General features: G+C 38.9%; 1 protein-coding gene and 1 non-coding gene across 2 annotated transcripts in view; both read right to left on the bottom strand.

Annotated features, from left to right (window-relative positions):
• DNAH5 (dynein axonemal heavy chain 5) overlaps positions 1 to 21174 on the bottom strand; it is a 200419-nt gene that overhangs the window by 106362 nt on the left and 72883 nt on the right. Inside the window, exons 34-41 of the mRNA XM_024741734.1 lie at positions 15878 to 16056; positions 15298 to 15485; positions 14768 to 14962; positions 11791 to 11925; positions 10820 to 10927; positions 8731 to 8884; positions 3711 to 3857; positions 960 to 1201 (exon numbers count right to left, since the gene is read on the bottom strand). Of these exons, the coding sequence (XP_024597502.1) occupies positions 960 to 1201; positions 3711 to 3857; positions 8731 to 8884; positions 10820 to 10927; positions 11791 to 11925; positions 14768 to 14962; positions 15298 to 15485; positions 15878 to 16056 (1348 nt within the window). The remainder of the gene's footprint in view (positions 1 to 959; positions 1202 to 3710; positions 3858 to 8730; positions 8885 to 10819; positions 10928 to 11790; positions 11926 to 14767; positions 14963 to 15297; positions 15486 to 15877; positions 16057 to 21174) is intronic.
• Positions 585 to 657, bottom strand: TRNAE-CUC (transfer RNA glutamic acid (anticodon CUC)). The gene has a single exon. It is a non-coding gene; the product is annotated as a tRNA-Glu (tRNA).

Here is a 21174-nt window from a genome sequence, read left to right as displayed (position 1 = left end):
TCTACTTGATTTAAAATATGAATTCATAAGTTTTCAATCAAAATTATCTCCGAAAAACTTATGTAAGTGAAAATAATAATTTGACCAACAATGTCAAAAAAGATTTTACAGGTGGTTTGTCTAATAAGCATTCTGCCTTATAATATTTATTTAGTAAAACATCTAAGTATGCAAGGCATTCAATTATAATCTTATGATAATCAACATACTCTAACATACATTGGTAGTAATAAAATAATATACCTTACCATGAATTGAAAAGATATTATCTGAAATATTATTTTCAAGTGCGAACTTAAAACTAACGTTATGACTATTGAATCTCATAAAAATTCTTTATATGAATTTTAACAAATTGTCTTCTTCGAATTAATATTCTAAGACAGTTGTGTTCATGGGAATCCACGAGCAACTGAATGAGTACCTTTTTAAAATATCATGAATCTCCAAAGTGATACAATTAAATTTTCCTTATTCACTCACAGTTTGGTGGGATTGTTTTTTTTAATATTTATTTATTTATTTGGCTGCACTGGGTCTTAGTTGTGGCATGCAGGCTCTTAGTTGAGGCATATGGGATCTAGTTCCCTGACCAGGGATCGAACCTGGGCCCCCTGAATTGAGAGCTCAGAGTCTTAACCACTGGACCACCAGAGAAGTCCCTAGTGGGATTATTGATTCACCTAGGCCTTACAATTATTCCCCAGCCCACAGGGTGTAATTCACAGGTCTAAAATTATTAGAACTGAAGAACCCTGAGCACTGAAGAAACCGGTAAGGGACAACCTGGGCTGAAGGTCCCAGAGCATTCAAGGATCTTCCACAAACATCAGCATTAAAATGGAATTACACCAACAGGTCTGCAGAAAAATCAGCGCACACTCTAAAAGAATGCTAAAGGATCTGTTTCCCTCTTTAATTTTACCAAAAAAAAAAAAAAAAAAAGATTCCAATCATACCTCAAGAATAGGACTCCAATCAAGGACAGAAGAACTCATGAAAACCATCCCATTTCTTGAGACAGTAGCAGGCGAAGCATTGTCGATGTTATGAGGTTCGAAAACAATCTTGCAGTTTGGAGCCATGGGAATCCGATCACCATTGGCAAGGGTTAGAGTTTTGTTATCATCCAAAATGGAATTCAGATTTTCAATCCAGATGGCATCTACTGGCCCATCAAGAACTATCCAGATATGGTCCCCTAGAACATCCCGCCAAGGGCAGGGAGAAAAGCATAGACACACATATACGCATATATACATAACTACTATGCTTGAAGAAGTGCTATAATTTGATGTAATTTTCATTAATTTTTTAAATAAAGCTTTGATCTAAATGATTATCATATTTTGTCACATAGGACTCTTCCTGTTCTTTATATAGCACTGTTTAAAGCCCCTAATCAAGAAAAAGTCATTAGTTCATTGAACAGATATTCCTTGAGCACCTTCTCTGTATCAGCACAGTTCAAGGGATATTGTGATAAAAAAGACAACATCCTGCCTTCACAGAGCTGACTTTCTAAGGGGTAGACATGACAATCAAACCAATATGCAAAGAAATATATAAGAAAAATTCAGCAGGATAAGAGGGTGAGGCATTTTAGATAAGGTGGTCAATGAAGTACTTCTGGAGGAGAATGAAGTGATGTAAAGATCTAGAGCTAGAATTTTTCAGGCAGTGGAAACAGTAGTTGCAAAGATCCTGAAGTGGGTACAAGCTTAGGGTGATCATGTTCCAGGAACAGCAGGAAGTCAAACCTGGTTAGAAAGAGGAAGGGAAGGGGGAAAGGGATGTGAGTGATGTCAGAAAGGCAGAACCACGGAATCCATTCTGGTCTGCACATGTTTAGTCTGAGATGTCCAACAGACAGCCCATAGAGCTGTTGAGTTGGGAATTCAAGGGCTAGAGATTAAAATGTAGAAGACATCAGCTTAGATATGGCATTGAGAACCATGGCCTGGGTAAGTTTCTTCTAGATCATAAGTATAGATTGAGACAAGAGGTCTGAGGACACAAGCACTTCAACGTTTAGCCTTCTGGTAGGGTCTCCTCCACTGCTTCCTCCCTCTGGCTGAGCTCTCAGTGAAACAGAGGTAGGAGGCGAGTCAGCCAGTAAGGTATCCCTGAAGGCAAATGGTGGAAGAGTTTCAAGAATAAGTGAGATTGGGCTTCCCTGGTGGCGCAGTGGTTGAGAGTCCGCCTGCCGATGCAGGGGACACGGGTTCGTGCCCCGGTCCAGGAAGATCCCACATGCCATGGAGCAGCTGGGCCCGCGAGCCATGGCCGCTGAGCCTGCGCATCCGGAGCCTGTGCTCCGCAACGGGAGAGGCCACAACAGTGAGAGGCCCGCATACCGCAAAAAAAAAAGAATAAGAGTGATTAACTGTGCCAGATGCTACTGAGAGCAGGGTTATACTGAGAATCGATAGAATGTCCAACAGAAACACCCTTGTAAATTTAGGTATTCAGTTTAATAGTTACTCTTAATTTCTTAACCACTAGTTACTCTTACTTACCAACACCATGACCAAGTTTGTAGTTCTAATTTTTATCTCTAATTTAACAACTGTGGAATCTTCTAAGTCAAATCAAATGCTATGAAATTCCTAATCGTGCTCATTCAACTAGCAGTTTAAGTAAAATGATGATCTGATCACCAGAGTCCCTGTGAAAGAAAAAGTATATGTTGCCTTTCTAGAAAGGACTTAAGAAAAACCTCTCTAAGCACCTATTCTTTAAGGTAACATTTGGTTACTGGATCTGTATTTACACAGGATTACTAGAACAAATGACACAAAATTTTATTTTATTCCCGTATAACAACAGCAATTTCTAATATGAGCACACTTTAGAAATGAAGTGCTTTCTTTTCTCTTTTAACAATCGGTGTTGGGTTGATCAGCCACATTCTCTCAAAGAGAACGTCAGTGGTGCCACTTTAAACGTTTTTCAACAGAACACTGTTGCCCGAAGTGTGGACTCGTGAAGTAAGCCAAATGTCTTGTCCTCCTCCTATATTCTTATTTGTCCCTGCAATTGCTTGCACTGTGCTTTTCTCTTACTTATTCAGGAGTGAGAGGAGAATTGCTATCACCTCTTCCATCTGAGCTTATTTTCTGGGACAGTGGGCTCAAGTCCCTAAGCAAGAGAATATCCAGAGTGAACCAGTAGCCCTTAAGGAGTGTGTTTAAACAAAAAACAAAACACCCGTATACATCTAAAAGAGAATAATTTGTTAGACTTCATTTTTTGATACACACAATTTTCTTTCCAAAGAGGCCCATTTCCTCCTGTGATTTTATAGGAGAATCGGTTTTCTAAAAATAGGCCATACTTAAACAAGAGTACCACTTTTTAACTCTTCAGTGAAAACAGTGATGAAATCACTTGAATACAGTACTATCAATGTTCCTTAACAGCTTTCTCTAACTATTTTATCCTAAGTTTTCAAAGGAATACAGAAATTTTTTTTTCAAAAGGAAAATAATTCCCTTTGTAACCAAAAACAAAAGGGGGGGGCTGTTTTAAATACACTAACCAGTCATTTCAGTATTTCAACATTCACAAATATCATACTGATTTATGAGTTCTTGGTCTAGGATAAGATATAATATGGAGACTACAGTTGTTTTACTAATTTTAAATAGCCGCAAAGGATGTTATTTAGAAGTACATGTCAAAAATTATACTTGTAATTCATCTTCTACCTTTCTTAGCCCTCAATGTTTTCCTCCAAAGAGTAGAAAATATCCCATCGGTCCAATCATTTGTTGCCACGTCAAGCCGACCAAACATCTGTGGAGCCGTGATCGCTTTGGGATTCATCCTCATTTCCCGGTGTGGTTTTCCACAATCTATACCAAGTAAATACAAATCTTAAACAACTCCCATGTAGAATGAGCCATCATTAGGCAACATTGCACCAATTTGCAGTGTACTGTCAGCAGGTGTTCAAAACATGAAAAAATGCAAAATTACATTGAAAATACATGTCTTACTGCATTTCAAGTTATCATAATTACCCTCATATTTTATTGACTAAAGCACTTTTTATCTTCTGGAAAAGAAAACTGCATGTTACATAAGGGGGAAAATGCTACCATGCTGGAAGTGATGAAGGAATTAATGTAGGATGGAAGTTCTTCAAATTTCACAGCTCAAAACTCTTTTGGTTTATGGCGTATTAGATTAACTCTTATATCTGAAATGTCACTTAAAGACACCTGATTCTCTCCATTAATAGCTTTGATTTGCTGAGATATGGTCTTACTCATTTGGAAAAAAATCAGCTAAACTAATGTTACAAAAATCAAGGATTTTTCTTCTGTGGTCAGCTTCAGAAAAGGTATTCAAATCTTTCAAACCCTAAAACTATTCTTAAATAAGATGGATTCTGTACATAGGGGACAGTAGTTACTAAGTAAAAAACTGAAGAATAAGATTTAAAGTATATTATATGTGGAATCTAAAAAAATGGTGCAGAAGAACTTATTTACAAAACAGAAATAGACTCACAGACATAGAAAACAAACTTATGGCTATCAAATGGGAAAGGGTGGGGAGGGATAAGTTAAGATTTGGGGGTTAAAATATACACACTACTATATGTAAAATAGATAATCAGCAAGGACCTACTGTATAGCACAGGGAACTCTGCTCAATATTCTGTAATAACCTAAATGGGAAAAGAACTTGAAAAAGAATAGATACATGTATATGTATTAACTGAATCACTTCACTGTACACCTGAAACTAATACAATATAGTAAATCAACTGTATTTCAATTTAAAAAGTTTAAAGATTTAAAGTATAAAATCATAAAAATAGAGGCTAAAATATTACATACTGTGTGAAAGATTGACAAACACAGGCACACATACATAGATATGTACACTGGAAAAGGTGTTACATTAAAACCTATCTAGAAAATTAGAGAATAGTTCTCTTTTTCCAAAATCACAAAAAGAATCAGGGTGATTATTTACAATATTTTACAGTGCTGAAAAATTCAACTTAGTCACAGTTCAGCTTTTTCAATACATGATACCCGTAAGACTGGCAACGTTTTTCTTAAAAATCTAATCACACTTTACAAAAGGCCAGCAACCTCTTCAAATGTATCATAGGTGAAAACTGGACTTGGTCTGTTGCCCATACAAGAGAAACTATCAAAAATTATTTCATGGGGCTTCCTGGTGGCGCAGTGGTTGAGAGTCCGCCTGCCGATGCAGGGGACGCGGGTTCGTGCCCCGGTCCGGGAAGATCCCACATGCCGCGGAGCGGCTGGGCCCGTGAGCCATGGCCGCTGAGCCTGCGCGTCCGGAGCCTGTGCTCCGCAACGGGAGAGGCCACAACAGGGAGAGGCCCGCGTACCGACAAAAAAAAAAAAAAAAAAATTATTTCATTATGGTTGTAGGTAGAATTATATCATTTTCATTTAAAATATGATACCATAACATTTTTATAAGAGCACTCTAAGGGAAAAAAAAAAAAGGTTGACTTTTTAAATGTTGGTTAAACTAATTCCTCTTAACTCTTCTCCTAGGCATTTCTTGACTGTCCTGATCACTCCACCTTCATGGACTCTGCCCCAGAGTAAGCACCCTTTTCTTGCTGTCACCTTCTTAGGACCTCCTTATGGAAGTTCCCAGACAGCCCCTCCTGTCCCAGTCTATTCTCTAAGCGCCACTGGATGGTCTTCTACACATAGGGCTAATCACACCACTCCCCAGCTCTATGGCTTCCCATCACCCACAGGATAAAATCTTGGTATTTATTATGACTTACAAAGCTTCTCATGCCATGCCCTCTGTACTAATTTGAATTCCCCCTGGAAGCCAAGCCTGAGACAAAGACATGGGAACTGAGAGTCTGGATTCTAGGGGAAAGAGAGAGTGAGACAGGAAAGGAGAGAGAGCCAATAAAGGGCTCATTGGTGAGCTGGTCACAGATGGAGTGTCCCTCTAAAAGACAGGAGGTGGGACATCTCCCTTCCACTCTTTCCCTCATTGGTTAAGGGTATGGCTGCCTCAGGAGCATTAATTCTCACCCAACCCCTTCTTCCAGGCTGAGCCAGTTCTCTAGCTTCAAGGAAAGTCATAAGGCTGAAAAACCAGGAGACACCGCTGGCATTTGGGGGAGAAACTCTCCAACAGTTGCATCTGTAGCAGGGGAGGGCCAAAGGGATGCGGCCCTGGGCACCAATAGCATCTGCTATACCTCCTCATCTCCCCCACTCCCACAAATTAGATTTCATCCATGCCAGAGAGCTTCTCCAGGCATTTCAAGCTCTCGTCAGTCCCTCCTACCTGCTCAGCCTCTTCTTTCTGCTAAGAATGCCTTTTATCCATCTGCTATTCAACCTGCAAACCTCAGATGAAGTAGCACCTGCTCTGTAAGCCTTTCTAGAATTCCTTCGAAAGGTTTCTGATCTCCTTTGCCTCTGCTCACATCATAATTGTCCAAATCTTCCTCATGTCCAATCTTCCATGCTGAGTTACAATTACCTGTGTCACTACACTACACTGTAAACTCCTTAGACATGGTCATTTATTTTCCATGCCTGCTTTCCCATTTCTAGTACAGAACCTCAAAGTACAGAACATCAAAGATATTTGCTGAACAAATACATGATGAATAAGGGAACAAATAACATACATGGGTCTTGCAGAAGTTCAACCCAAGTACTTTCTCAATCTTTTGGATAATCAAAGTTTTCAGTAAAAATCAATGTCATTTAACATAACAAATGTTTACCCTACATACCAAAACCAAGAACAGGTTAATAAACAGCAAATAGGCTAATAATTTATTCATCCCTGCAAAGAACTTCTCCAAAATCAGTGATGCCATATTGATTACATCATTTAGACATATTATACATAATGTAACTATTGTTTAATAGTAAGTACTCATTTTGTTCAAGTCATTGTACCCAGTGCATTTGTAGTTTATTGTTAACAGAAGGCAGCTTCATAACAACAACAAAAGTATCTTTAAGTATAATTTGAGAAGGAGAATACATCATTTTAATGCTATGTAAAAATCCCAAAGCAGAACCTTAATAGTACACATGAAAACCATGTGGTAAGTTTTGCAGGTGTGACCTCTCAGTTTTGGTGGAGGTAGGTGCTAGCTGAGAGCATAAGCCTCTCTCAGTATGAAGACCCCCTGGTAGAGTCCTGAGGTACAGAATTCACTTCGTCCCATAGCTGAGGAAATTGAGACTAAATCTAATGTATGCAGGACCCTAGAATAAATACAGACCATAGTCACCAACCAATATCGATGCATTGGGGTTCCATGAGCTGACTGGAAAGCCAGCCGGGCAGCTTTTCCTTGTGGGACAATGTATGATGCATTCTAACAGCCAAAGTTCTGTGAAATTTTGGAACTGCCATCGCTAAGGGCTGTGAATACTTTTAAGAAGGAAGTCGTCAACGTCTAATCAGAACCAGAGAATACAAGAATAATCATGAAAAAGGTAATGCCCATTGTCCTTAGATAACTTTAGGTTAGGGACTTAGATGTAAAACTTAGGGACATCTGGAAAATGAATACGTTTATTTCACTTCACAAGAAAAATATCTGATTCTGGGTGGGAAATTAGTTTATAATTAGGGTGATTTTTCAATACATAGAATTTAAGAGTTGGGATTAGAATTATAATTATATTTATTGAGAGGTAGCATCTTGGGTTAAGTCATAAGTGGCAAATGGTATGGTTTACTGGGAAAATTCTGGCTTTTTCATTAATGGGACCTGACCTTAATTTTGAGTCTCATCATTTACCATCTTTTTGACACTGAATATTTCTGAAGTTAAATTTTGACTTTTTTGTACAAAATGGGGATAACAATAGCCACATCTCAAGATCATTTTGAAAACTAAATGGTATAACATATGTAAAACATATAGCACAGTCCATAAAATCACTTTAAAAAAATGTTTTTCCTGAAGCATTATTCAGAAAACCCAAGATATGGAAACAACCTATGTGTCTACCAATGGATGAATGATTAAAGAAGATGTGGTATGCATACACAATGGAATGTTATTCATCCATGAAAAATAAGGACATCCTGCCATTTGTGAAAACATGGAGGGACCTTGAGGACATTATGCTAAGTGAAATAAGTCAGACAGAGAAAGACAAATACTGTATGATATCACTTATATGTGGAATCTAAAACTGTCAAACTCAGAGAAACAGACTGTAGAACGGTCCAGGTCACCAGGGATTGGAGGTGAGGGAAATGGGGAGATATTGGAAAAGGGTACAAACTTCCAGTTATAAGATTAACAAATCTGAGGATCTAATGTACAGCACGGTGATTATAGCTAATAATACTGTATCATATACTTGAATATTTCTACGAACGTAGATCTTAAATGCTCTCATCACAAAAAAGAAATGCTTATTATGGTGATTATGGTGATAATAATTTTGCAACATATAAATGTATCACATCAACACACTGTACACCTTAAACTTGTACATGTTATGTGTCCGAATGATATTCGTATACAATAAAGCTGGAAAAAAACGTTTTTCTTCTCTGGTCCATTAATGTACTGTGTCATCTCTAAAATCTACCCAATAGTCAAAAAAGCAGCATTGCCTCCTATAAATATATGCTAACATACATCTACATTTGTGTCCCTCTTGGGGCATTCGTATGTATCACAACAGTTTAAATGCGTCTCCAGATTGACTGCCCCCTTACCTGCCATGGCGTTCATCAAGGTGTGGATGCAGGTGGTTTTCCCTGCTCCACTAGGCCCCAGGGTCATCATTCCATGCCGCACTCTCTGTGTTTCAAACAGCTGGATGACTTTCAGCTTCCAAGGAGGATGGTTGATTAAACCAGCTTCTTCAACCTGAAAACATAACAAACCGCCCACATTGGGCCACATGAACAGATATCTGGACTTATCATTGTGCTCAAAGTAAGTATAGACATGGAGCGAGGTTAGAGAAATGGGGAATTATTGTTAATGCATATGAAGTTTCAGTTGGGAAAGATGAAAAAAGTTCTGAAGACAGACAGTGGTGAGGTTTGCACAATACTATGAATATACTTAATGCCACTGAACTGTACACTTAAAAACCAGTTAAAATGGTGCATTTTATGTCATGTGTTTTACCACAATGAAATATATATCCTTTTGGCTGCACCGCAGGGCTTGTGGGATCTTAGTGCCCCAACCAGGGATGGAACCCGGGTCCATGGCACTGAAAGCCCAAGTCTTAACCACTGGACTGCCAGGGAATTCCCAGTAAAATATATATTGCATAAAAAATATATATACACAGGCAAAAGCAGGCTGAACATAATCAAAATGATATCCCAGGCAAACAAGAAACACCTAGAGTTGACTTTGGGAATTAAATACACTTATATTAACATTGTATTGAATGTATGTATTAGGAGCAACTTAAGAATAAAGGCTCAAATATCAAAATGTGTTTTAAATGTTTAATTTAAAAGATGATATTTAATTTAAAAGATAATTTCAAGCATACCAGGTTGACTGATATTCCATATCAATGTCAAGCCATCTTTATAAATCTTCTGGATAGTTTTTATCTATCAAACACATGTATGGAAGCTATGCTGCCAAACGCTATTCTAAGTTTAATCTTCTACGAGATTAGTACTATTGGTGTCTTCATTTTATAGGTAAGGAAACTGGGGCACAAAGAGACTAAGCAATTTTTCCAAGATTATTAGTTGTTAAGTTATAGAGTAGGGATTGGAACCCAAGAAATTCATCCCTATGGTCCATGCTCTTAACCATCATGCTATGCTTAAATTCACTATAAATGATGCTCTTATTTTTACTTAAATAATTTTGGATAATAATCGTGTATCATTTTGTGCTATGTATTTTCTCTTCAGATTTTTCATATGCTCTAAATTACTAATGTAAGTTACTTTATAAATTAGTTTATACTTAGCTTTTTAGGCAATGCTACAATTAATTTGGCCACGTGATGAAGAAGCCATTTGCAAAATGAATTATCACTTTTACCTGATTAGGAAATTAAGATCTTTATATACTGCTATTTAAAGGGGAAATGGCCATAAAATATTACCATATTGATTTTTATTACAAATATCTTCAAAGAATTGAAATGTATTTTATAAATATGAGCTAATCACCATGTCTATAAAATTTTTTTTTAAAAACTCTTTTTCATAGGAAAGGAAGTTGAGGCACAAGGTTTTCATGATTCATTTCCATTCCTAGGAAGACTATGAAAAGTTAAAGCTGCACCAAGTATCATGGGAAATCCAGACACCTAATTATACACTTAACATGATGGATCCCCCCCAGAGCCCAAGGAAGAAATCACAAGTGATCTTGGGCCTGGGGAAAAAGAATGACAGCTAAGGAGCCATATGAGATCACTGCAAATGACACTCAGTAGCTACAGTCCTGAGACCAAAGCAATGTGGTAAACACCAGGGCCACAGAGAGAAACAAAACCAGCATGGGCAATGCAGCCGGCCAAGCTCCACCAGCGCCTGCTGACCCATCACATTTCATTGGGAATCTGGTGTGGAATGGTCTCCATCAATAATGGGGCCACTAGCACATGGCTAACTGGACCTGTAGCTGAGTGATGGTAGGAGACCCCCTGGGAGGAAAAGCTCTATCAGTGGTGAGCAACGCCTTCTCTTAAAACTGTAGTCACAGCCTCAGTGTTGTTCTCGGAACCTGTAGATTTAGGCCACAACAGCTCCACTTGATTCCCATGAAGTTCAGATGAAAGGGACACTGTACTTGATGTCCTGTGAAATATATTACCTGTCTACTAATTGCCATTTCCAGTTCAGGGTAACCGGCCTTGTCCAGAAGAATATTTGGGAAGAGATCTTCAATCAGACTCAAAAATAAGGGTTCATCCTCATCAATCTCAGAAAGAAAATAAAGGGAGATCAGACCAAATCTTTTGGCATAAACATGGCAATATCAGATAAACTGAAGATGTCCAATACAGCCCAGATTACTTTGTCACAAACAGTAATAAATAAAATATCACCTCCACTGAAGTTGAGAAATATTTTCATCATGTTTACTAAATTAAAAATCAGTTTTTTTAAAAAGGGGTGTGGGGGGAGAAGAGAAAAAAAAAAGGAAGGAAATAGAAGGAAAGAAAATATTGCCTACATGACAACCTTTCCATAAAACCACCAGATTGGGGAGTTTACTAAATAACCTACAATTTCTCATTTAACTTAAAAATAATTTTTTAAAAGGAGAATAGTGGCAAATTCATGAATTGGAATTTGGTTCATACTCTTATTTTGAAATAAAAATATATCATTCTGTCATCCCGTACATGGATCCACTGATACTGGACAACTGATTGTTCAGTCTCTACTGTGAAATCAGAGAATGTGAAATTATTACGCACTTGTAAAATTCACATACAATTTCCTTCCAAGGTCTACTTTCACCAAGGTAAAAGGGATTTTAGCTCTACAGCACAAAAATTTCAAGGTATCTGGAAATGTAAGACGTGGATTTTTAAAAATCCATTTTAATTCTATTGGAATCGACGTGTTAGACTAGAGATGAGCCACCACAAAAATTGCTCCTGAAAAAATGTAATTTAAAGTTATGCTCTATGTAATTTAAATTTATGTTATGCTCTATGTATTTATCTGATAATTAAGCATTTTAAATGAGCACTTTAAATAAATATTTCTAATTGCATTTGTGCTTAGTTAAACTGAAATTTAAGTGGGTGGAACATTTCCATCTGTGAATCTTACCAGTTTGGAAAGATTCATGTCTCGTAGTACACGCATGACAATTGTGGACTCCGTATCCATGGGGTTGGCTCTTTTGGCTGCTCCCAGAGTTCGCAGAACAGACAGAATATTACGCAGACCAAAGTCATAATGTACCTGAAGAATATGAGGTACACTGGGCTTATTTTCAATATTAACTTACCCATAGAAACTGTACAAATTTGACAAAGACATAATGAATAAATGCTGATTTTCCTTTAGAAAATTTGTACAGTTAGTGGGGCAATAAATTTTTTTATCAACAGATTCTTTTTTTTAGCAAATGGAGAATACCCAAAAGAGTCCTCTCCTGTACCATCATTAATTTAAGCCCTTAGATCAGAACTAATAGATCTTGACAGAGAGAAAGGAATAAATCTCCTCCTGGAGATACATGTCCCCTTGAGCCCTTCTTAACCAATCATCCATAAGAAAATTTCCTCATATCTTGAAAGCTAAAATTCTGAACCAGAATTAAACTGAGACCTCACTCATGAACACCATATAAGTTTAAAAGACAGGGGTATTGAGGAGAAAGAAAAGTAGCTACATTCCAGGATTACCTAGAGCGGGAAACAATAAGGACAAATCAGAAAGTCAAGCTCCCAGCTTTGTTGTCCCCTTGATAGGTATTTATAAAAGCTCAATCATGCCAAATTTCAGCACATATAAAGTGAATAATTAAAAACCAATTATCCAACCACTATAGGAAAGAGTATCCCTGGCAGTTGGTCAAATAATTTAAAATAGAACTACCATATCATACAGCAATCCCACTTCAGGGAATACGTTCAAAGGAATTGAAAGCAGAGTCTCAAAAAGATATTTAAACCTCATGTTCATAGGAACACTATTCACAATAGCCAGGAGGTGGAAGCAACCCAAATGCCCATCGCCTGATGAACGGATAAACAAAACATGGCATACATTTAAAAATAAGAATGTTTTTCAACCAGGAAAAGGAAGCAAGTATAATACTATCACATGCTACACCATGGATGAAACTTGAGAACATTATACTAAATTAAATAAACCAGTCACAAAAAGACAAATACTGTATGGTTCCACTTATATGAGCTATCTAACGTAGCCAAATACATGGAAACACAAAGTAGAATTGTGGTTACCAGGGAATGGGGGGTAGGGAAGAGTGGAGTTGTTTAATGGGTATAGAGTTTCAGTTTTGCAAGACAAAAAAGTTATGGAGATCTGTTTCACAACAATGTGCATTTACTTAACACTACTGAACTATATGCTTAAAAATGGTTAAGTGATAAATTTAATGTTTTTTCATCATAATTCTAAAAACCTATTAAAAAAACATTATCTGCTAATTGGGAGCAGTATGCATCACTTAATACCAATCGTTTGGAGGATAGAGCACATAAAAATATTCAGACCGAGTTCCTGCCTTCAAGGAGTTTAAATTCTAATTGTGGCAATAAAATAAAAATATGAGCAAGCTTGCATAAAAGTACAATAACAATGACTTGAAAGTACTGGTGAGTGGAACTAATTAAGGCAAACTTATCAGCATTAGACTCTGTTAAATCTGTGGGCATGAAGTGAGATTCACAGAATGCTCACCAAGGGATCAGCATGGGGCCAATTGTTTTGTACACATGGACTCATTTCATTTCCCTTGTGACCTCGTGACCTTGTGAACAAGGGCAATAGGAGTGAAGGAGGAGAAATGAAATTAGAGAGGAAGAGGGCAGGAGTCAGTGATGTGGGAGTTTCTCTACCTGCAAGAAACAGCAGGGAAAAGGGAAGAATCAGTGAGTAAAGGCTGCAATAATCAGAAGAAACCAAGAATGTTCTGAGTGAGAATGGAATATGGTTGAACCTGTGGGTATAACCTAGATTCGAAGAAGTTTGGATTGAGAGGTTCCTCAAAACCATGAGGACACATGACATACATTATGATGAATGAACAGGTGAGATAAAAAGCAAACATCAATATTCATAATTCTTTGGCTCTTAAGTCAGTTCAGATAGTGTTAACTTCATTTCTATGCCTTAAATGTTAATTTCTTCAAATGTACTTAGTAAAACTATGCATGTAAAATTGTTTTTGCCATGATACAACTTTCTACTTTGTATATATGAGGTACCTTGTCAACAACCCCAGTCCACAATTCTTTTAAATTTTTATTTTATATTAGAGTATAGCTGATTTACAATATTGTGTTAGTTTCAGGTGTACAGCAAAGTGATTCAGTTATACATATACATACGTGTATTTTTAAGATCCTTTTCTGGTATAGGTTATTACACAATATTGAGTGTAGTTCCCTGTGCTATACAGTAGGTCTTTGTTGTGTACCTATTTTATATATAGTAGTATGTATATGTTAATCCCAAACTCCTAATTTACCCCTCCCCCTGCCTTCCCCTTTGGTAACCATAGGCTTGTTTTCTATATCTGTGAGTCTATTTCTGTTTTGTAAATAAGTTCCTCTGTATCATTTTTTTAGATTCCACATGTAATTGATATCATATGATATTTGTCTTTCTCTGCCTGACTTCACTTAGTATGATCGTCTCTAGGTCCATCCATGTTGCTACAAATGGCATTATTTCATTCTTTTTATGGCTGAGTAATATTCCACTGTATATATGTACCGCTTCTTCTTTACCCATTCATCTTTTGATGGACATTTAGGTTGCTTCCATGTCTTGGCTATTATAAACTGTGCTGCAATGAACATTGGGGTGCATGTATCTTTTCGAATTACAGTTTTGTCTGGATATATGCCCAGGAGAGGGATTGCTGTGTCATATGGTAGTTTTTATTTTTAGTTTTCTGAGGAACCTCCATACTGTTTTCCACAGTGGCTGCACCAACTTACATTCCCCCCAACAGTGTAGAAAGATTCCCTTTTCTCCACACCCTCTCCAGCACTGAATAAAAAAGTTAAATATGCCTAAGTACATAGGGACCTTCAGAATGTCACACCTGCTTAGAAAGCTGCTCCTCACACAGCTTGTAGAGCGTGAAAAACTTCCTGGCCAAAACAATGTTGTCAGTGAAGCCGCAACTAGCCAACTTCACCCTGATGATAATCTGTCGGTCAGGCACCATCATGGCCACGGAGCGGAAGTTAATCTTCAAGTTTTCAGGGAGTTCCTGCCGCCCAGCATAGCCAGGATTCTATACAGAAAATAAAACCCAAGGATGAATGATACGGTCATGGGGTAACAAGCGCAACACATCAGCATGATATTAAAAGATTCATTAGGCACACACAACAAATCTGGAATGACAACCAGAAAATTCATTTACATATCTCACTCTCCTTTTAACTGGAGAGACTAAGTCATGAGTTATTAATATGAGCTCTGTTTAACACCAAAGGTTTTCAAACAGGAGTGAAAATTACAATCCCAATTTCCATTCATGGAAAATAAATGACATATGAACAGGGACATGTGTGAAAACTGTGAAAAGAAGGCTGAAGTTCAGCAGCTCTTCTTGTGTTTCCTTACCATAGTCAGAAAAAGCCCGAATTCAGGGTTCATAGTCACATTATCTCCATCAGTAAAAATAAAAGATTTTTTGCGCTCCTTTTTACATGTCAGAATAATGGAAATCTGCTGGGCTGCAACGGAGAGAACTGGTAGGTCGATACGATTAAATTCATCAAAACAACCCCAGGATCCAGACTGAGCCAGTCCTTAGAACGGAAATTAAATAGAAAATCCAATTGGTACATAATTTTGGAAAGTCAAAGAAAAAGAGCATTATGCAACTGCCAGGTCAAGCCACAGATAAGTTTGCTCAAACATAAAGTTGAACAAATAGATCATACATAAAATGCCTCCAAAATAACTCACAATGTGACCCTTTATCTGTAAACACCCAACCCGCAGGGATAAAGGAACATTACCAAGGCAAGTGATATTGACATTTGACCCACACAACACTGGTAAGATTCAGGTTTCCCAAAAAGTTTTACAAAGTTGGGAAATGGCACTAAGATGTAGCCAATTGTTGAAAAATAAATCTCAACAAGATATTCCACCTTAGCTTAAATTTCTCATGAAATAAAAAAAATATAACCCTCACCTTTAAAAATCCGTCCAAGTCCTCGGAAATCCATCTGGTCTGAACAATTGAAAACCACGACGTATTTCCCAAGACATCGTGCCATATCTTTGGTCGTTTCTGTTTTGCCTGTTCCTGCTGGTCCAGCGGGGGCTCCACCCATGCTCATTCCCAGAGCTTGAGCCAACGTGATATAACACCTGGAGTGGTAGAGAAATCACTAGAACCACACCACTGGCATCTGGAAGATACTTCTGAGACATCGTAGTGACATGATACAGGCACAAAATTGAAAAAAGGAAGATCCTGACCATTATCCCTACATAACCTTTCCAAAACTGCATCCTAAAATACACTTATCTTTATGGATATTAACATGTGTTGAGGAAAAAGGAAGGAGGGAGTGGTCTATGGTCACATACCTTTGAAAACTCTTAAAAAGGTCCAACAGGATTTTTTATGATAATGTATATTCACAATCTTCAATTATGAAAAAGAGTACATAGCATTTCCAAAACTTATTTGGCAACTTTTTCACAGAAATCTACCAACATCTAAAGAAGGGTATTCTAGGAAGCAGACTGGGGGCCATTATGTAGATTAATCCCCTTTTGAATCTAAGGGTCGATGATTTGATAAACTTGGAAACCAATGATCACATGAGATTTAAACCACACGTTGCTAAATAATCACACCTTAAATCTATTTCTGGGAGTACCTGCTAAACCTGCAAATACCTCCTACTGTATCTTACAGTATGATATTAACAAATAAAAGATTCTGGTGAGAGAATACAAGAATGCCTGTGAAGGGAAACAACCGATAACTTGCTGATGAATTGCTCAATTTCCCAGCATCACCCAGTGTCGTAAAAGGAGGTAATCTATAATGTAATGCAGTTTAGGGCTTTCTTACGGCTAAACTCTAAAGCATTCATCTGGACTTGAAAAAAATTTTTGAAGAAAATAAAGTGGTTATCCAGCAATGAAGTGTGGGAATGAGAAGTGAGCACACCCATCCGGAGGCACCTGGGTTCTCAATTTTATTGGGTTTGGGTTCCCCAAAAGGCAGGTAAATGACTCAGCCCCGAATGCAAAAAAATGAGCCTGGATTCAAAGAAGGAAATGTGGGTATAAAACCAGAAGGATGCCTGATCTCACTTTGATCCTGCCTTTTAACCCAAGGTCTTATCTTTCCTCTTGAACTCTTGTTATCCCTTGCACAGCAGTCTCTGTAATAACAGCTAACACATCATAATAGCTCCACCTACACTATGGCACTTAAACCCCACTGAACCCTGCAGGGAAGCCACTTATTTTCACCATTTTACAGATGAGGAGAGAGGCTCACAGAGATGGAATAATTTTTCTCAGGGTCATGGTGGAGGGAGCAGAGATTTCAGCCAGTCTGTATGGCCACAAGCTCTCATGCTGCCCAGCTCTAGGACACGTCCACACTCTCACGGTAAGGAATAAATCTCCAGGAACTCTGGCCACCCAGTTGCTCTGTCTTGCAAATCCTCCTTATCATGGGATCATTTGGGTTTATATTTAAACTGAAGAAGTAGCAAGTTGTTAAGTTACCAGAAAGAAATCATGCTATTTACATGAAAAAAGGGCAACCATGCCCGGTGATTTATCCCTCACTTTCTCCAATAGGTGGGACTTCAGTCCAATTGATACCAAGCAGGACCCTGTGCGGCTCCTGGGCACAAAAGCTGTTCTGTGTCCCCTATTTCTTGATTACAGGAAACAGGCTTCATTCAGCCTCCAAGACCTTCCCTGAGTTCCAAGGAGCAGGTTCAAACAATTGCTAATTAGGGAGGGGAAGGGATGTGAGACAAGGGAGGAACAGTCAAAAGAAACAATAGTGCAGCCTTGGGGCAGGGTCCTGGTTCCCCACCGCAGGATATTCATAACAATATCTTTGAGCTGTTTTGCAGATACTGAAACCCCCTGCCAGGTGGGAGAAGTTAACTGCATGCTGCCCACAAGCACGTAGACCCCAGACCAGTTGAAACCAGAAGGTTGATGATGCCGACTCCCACTTACCTCCCCACCAACCAATCAGAAGAATGTCCACAGGCTGATCACGCCCTCTCTGAACCATTAGTGTAAAACTCCTCACTACCCCCTCCAGATCGGGACACACAGTTTTGAGGGCATTAGCCCGTTGTGGCCCCCTTAACCTGGCAAAGCAATAAAGCTATGCTTTTGTACTTCACCCCAAACTCTGTCTCTGAGAATTAATTTGGTGTTGGGGTACAGAGGCCAATATGCTGGCACCCAAACCCTCTAGGACTTGCCTTTCAAAGACAAGCATGGGGCTTCCCTGGTGGCACAGTGGGTGGGAGTCCGCCTGCGGATGCAGGGGACGGGGGTTCGTGCCCCGGTCCGGGAAGATCCCACGTGCCGCGGAGCGGCTGGGCCCGTGGGCCATGGCCGCTGAGCCTGCGCGTCCGGAGCCTGTGCTCCGCAGCGGGAGAGGCCTCAACAGTGAGAGGCCCACGTACCGCCAAAAAAAAAACCCCCCAAAGACAAGCATGGATCTGCCAGAACATCTTCATGTACTTGTTGACGTGATTCTCTCCAGAGCATTCTACATGTATGTGTACCTCACCCCCTCCCTTCTCTGCTTTCCTTTCCAGTCTCTGCTTTCAAAAATCTCATCATTCGTGAACAGGTTTGGACTTTATGTGATTTAGTAGCCTTTTAGCAGCTCTACTATACTTTCCTGCCTCCCCACTAGATGGCCATAAGCTCTCTGCTGTCAGGAACTACTTTTACCCCCAGCTATTTGCCTAACCCTCGTCACCCAGTATTCTGTGAACATTTGTTGAATAAATGGCTTGTGCTGGTCCAGCTGTACACTTTTATCTGCTTCCTCCTTTCCCAGTAGCTACTAGAGTTAGAGATGCAGAATGTGACCCTGGCACCAAATGAACAATGACCAACCCCATGACCCAGGGCTCATTAGCACGCAAGTATAGTATTAAGTATTCATAGTGATCTAGATGCATTTCACCACACGTAAACCAGAAGTGCTTTCAGCTCCTATTCTTAAACAGTATTGATTCTAAAATGCTGAAAAACTTGTCAAGACAACAGGGTATATGCATCAGAAAGTTAATTATCTTTGTTGAGAACTTGGATTAGTTATAGATTCTTTGATTATAGGACAGTCTTAAGGAGAAATGAAAGGCTGGTAAAGAATGTGTTATCAATGATTAACTCAATATTGAAAAAACAAACAACCCAATCAAAAAATGGACAGAAGACCAAAATAGACATTTGTCCAAAGAAGTCATACAGATGGCCAACAGGCACATGAAAAGATGTTCAATATCGCTAATTATTAGAGAAATGCAAATCAAAACTGCAGTGAGGTATCACCTCACACCAGTTAGAATGGCCACCATTAAAATGTCTACAAATAACAAATGCTGCAGAGGGTGTGGAGAAAAGGGAACCCTCCTGCACTGTTGGTGGGAATGTAAATTGATGCAACCACTTTGGAAAACAGTATGGAGGTTCCTTAAAAAACTAAAAACAGAGTCACCATATGGTCCAGCAATCCCACCCCTGGGCATACATCCAGAAAAGACAAAAACTCTAATTCAAAAAGATACGTGCACCACAAAGTTCATAGCTGCAATATCTACAACAGCCAAGACACGGAAACAACCCAAGTGCCCACGAACAAAGGATTGGCTTAAGATATATATACACACACGCACACACAATGGAATATTACTCATTCACCAAAAAAAAAAAAGAAATAGTGTCACATGCAGCAATGTGGATGAACCTATAGAATATTAGTGAAGTAAGTCAGAGAAAGACAAATGCTATATGATATCGCATATGTGGAATCTAAAAAAAAAATACAAATGAATATATATATATATATATATAACAGAAACAGACTCACAAACATAGAAAAAAAACTTACAGTTACCAAGTGGGAGAGAGAGGGAGGGACAAATTAGGAGTATGGGATTAACAGATACACACTACTATACATAAAACAGATAAGTAACAAGCATTTACTGTATAGCACAGGGAATTATATTCAATACCTTATAATAACCTATAATGGAACATAATCTGAAAAAAAATAACTGAAGCAATTTGCTGTACACTTGAAACTAACACAATATTGTAAATCAACTATACTTCAATTTAAAAAATTCTAGGGCTTCCCTGGTGGCGCAGTGGTTAAGAATCCGCCTGTCAATGCAGGGGACACAGGCTCGAGCCCTGGTCTGGGAAGATCCCACATGCCGCAGAGCAACAAAGCCCATGCGCCACAACTACTGAGCCTGTGCTCTAGTGGCCGTGAGCCACAATTCCTGAGCCTGTGTGCCACTACTGAAGCCCACGTGCCTAGAGCCCATGCTCCACAAGAGAAGCCACCACAATAAGAAGCCGGCGCACCACGACGAACAGTAGCCCCCACTCACCGCAACTAGAGAAAGCCCACATATAGCAACAAAGACCCAACGCAGCCAGAAATAAATAAATAAATTTAAAAAATAAAAAATTCTAAACAAACAAAAAAAAGAATGAAAAACAATAGTCATAGCAACATTATTAATGATGACTAACATTTACTCAGTGGCAGGCCCAGTGCTGGTTCCCTACCTACATTAATGTAGGTCCCGACCTACATTACATCTAGTCCACACAATGATTCCAAAAGAAGGGACTCAGAAAGGTTAGCTGTCTTGGCCAAGACTACACAGCCCAGTGACCAAGATCCAGGTATAACTCACGGAAGCTGTGAGAATGTCAGAGAAAGAACACACGTCATGAGGCCTGTCTACGTTGTTTTTTTTTGGCCACACTGCGCAGCCTATGGGATGTTAGTTCCCCAACCAGGGATAAAACCCAGATCCTCTACAGTGAGAGCTCAGAGTACTAACCACTGGAACACCAGGGAATTCCCCTGTTTACATTTCTTATCAAGAAGATAAGATGTCTCCATCAGTCTTCAATTTCTGCTGCCCTCGGTCTTAAGTGATAGCAGTACAGCAAGTCCCCTACAGACGAACCTTAAAGTTGCGAACTTTCAAAGATGCGAACGTACGTTCCATCAACATCATGCATGAGTGGAATTGCAGCTTTCCCTCCGTCTCCTATTGCTGACAATCCTTCAGCTCTACCATCTCCCACCTCCTCTCCCTCCACCAGTCAGTAACTCTATTTGCCTGTTCGCTTGATGCCAGCCCCTGGATGCCAGCTGTTGTACTGTACTTTTCAAGGTACTTTAAGATTAAACATGTTTTCTTTATTTTTTGGGTTTGTTTGTTTTTTATG

The sequence above is a fragment of the Neophocaena asiaeorientalis genome, unplaced genomic scaffold, assembly GCF_003031525.2.
Source record: "Neophocaena asiaeorientalis asiaeorientalis breed wild unplaced genomic scaffold, Neophocaena_asiaeorientalis_V1.1 scaffold10, whole genome shotgun sequence".
NCBI lineage: Eukaryota > Metazoa > Chordata > Mammalia > Artiodactyla > Phocoenidae > Neophocaena > Neophocaena asiaeorientalis.
The sequence above is the reverse complement of the archived record's forward strand: the minus strand, read 5'-3'. Positions and strand labels throughout refer to the sequence as shown.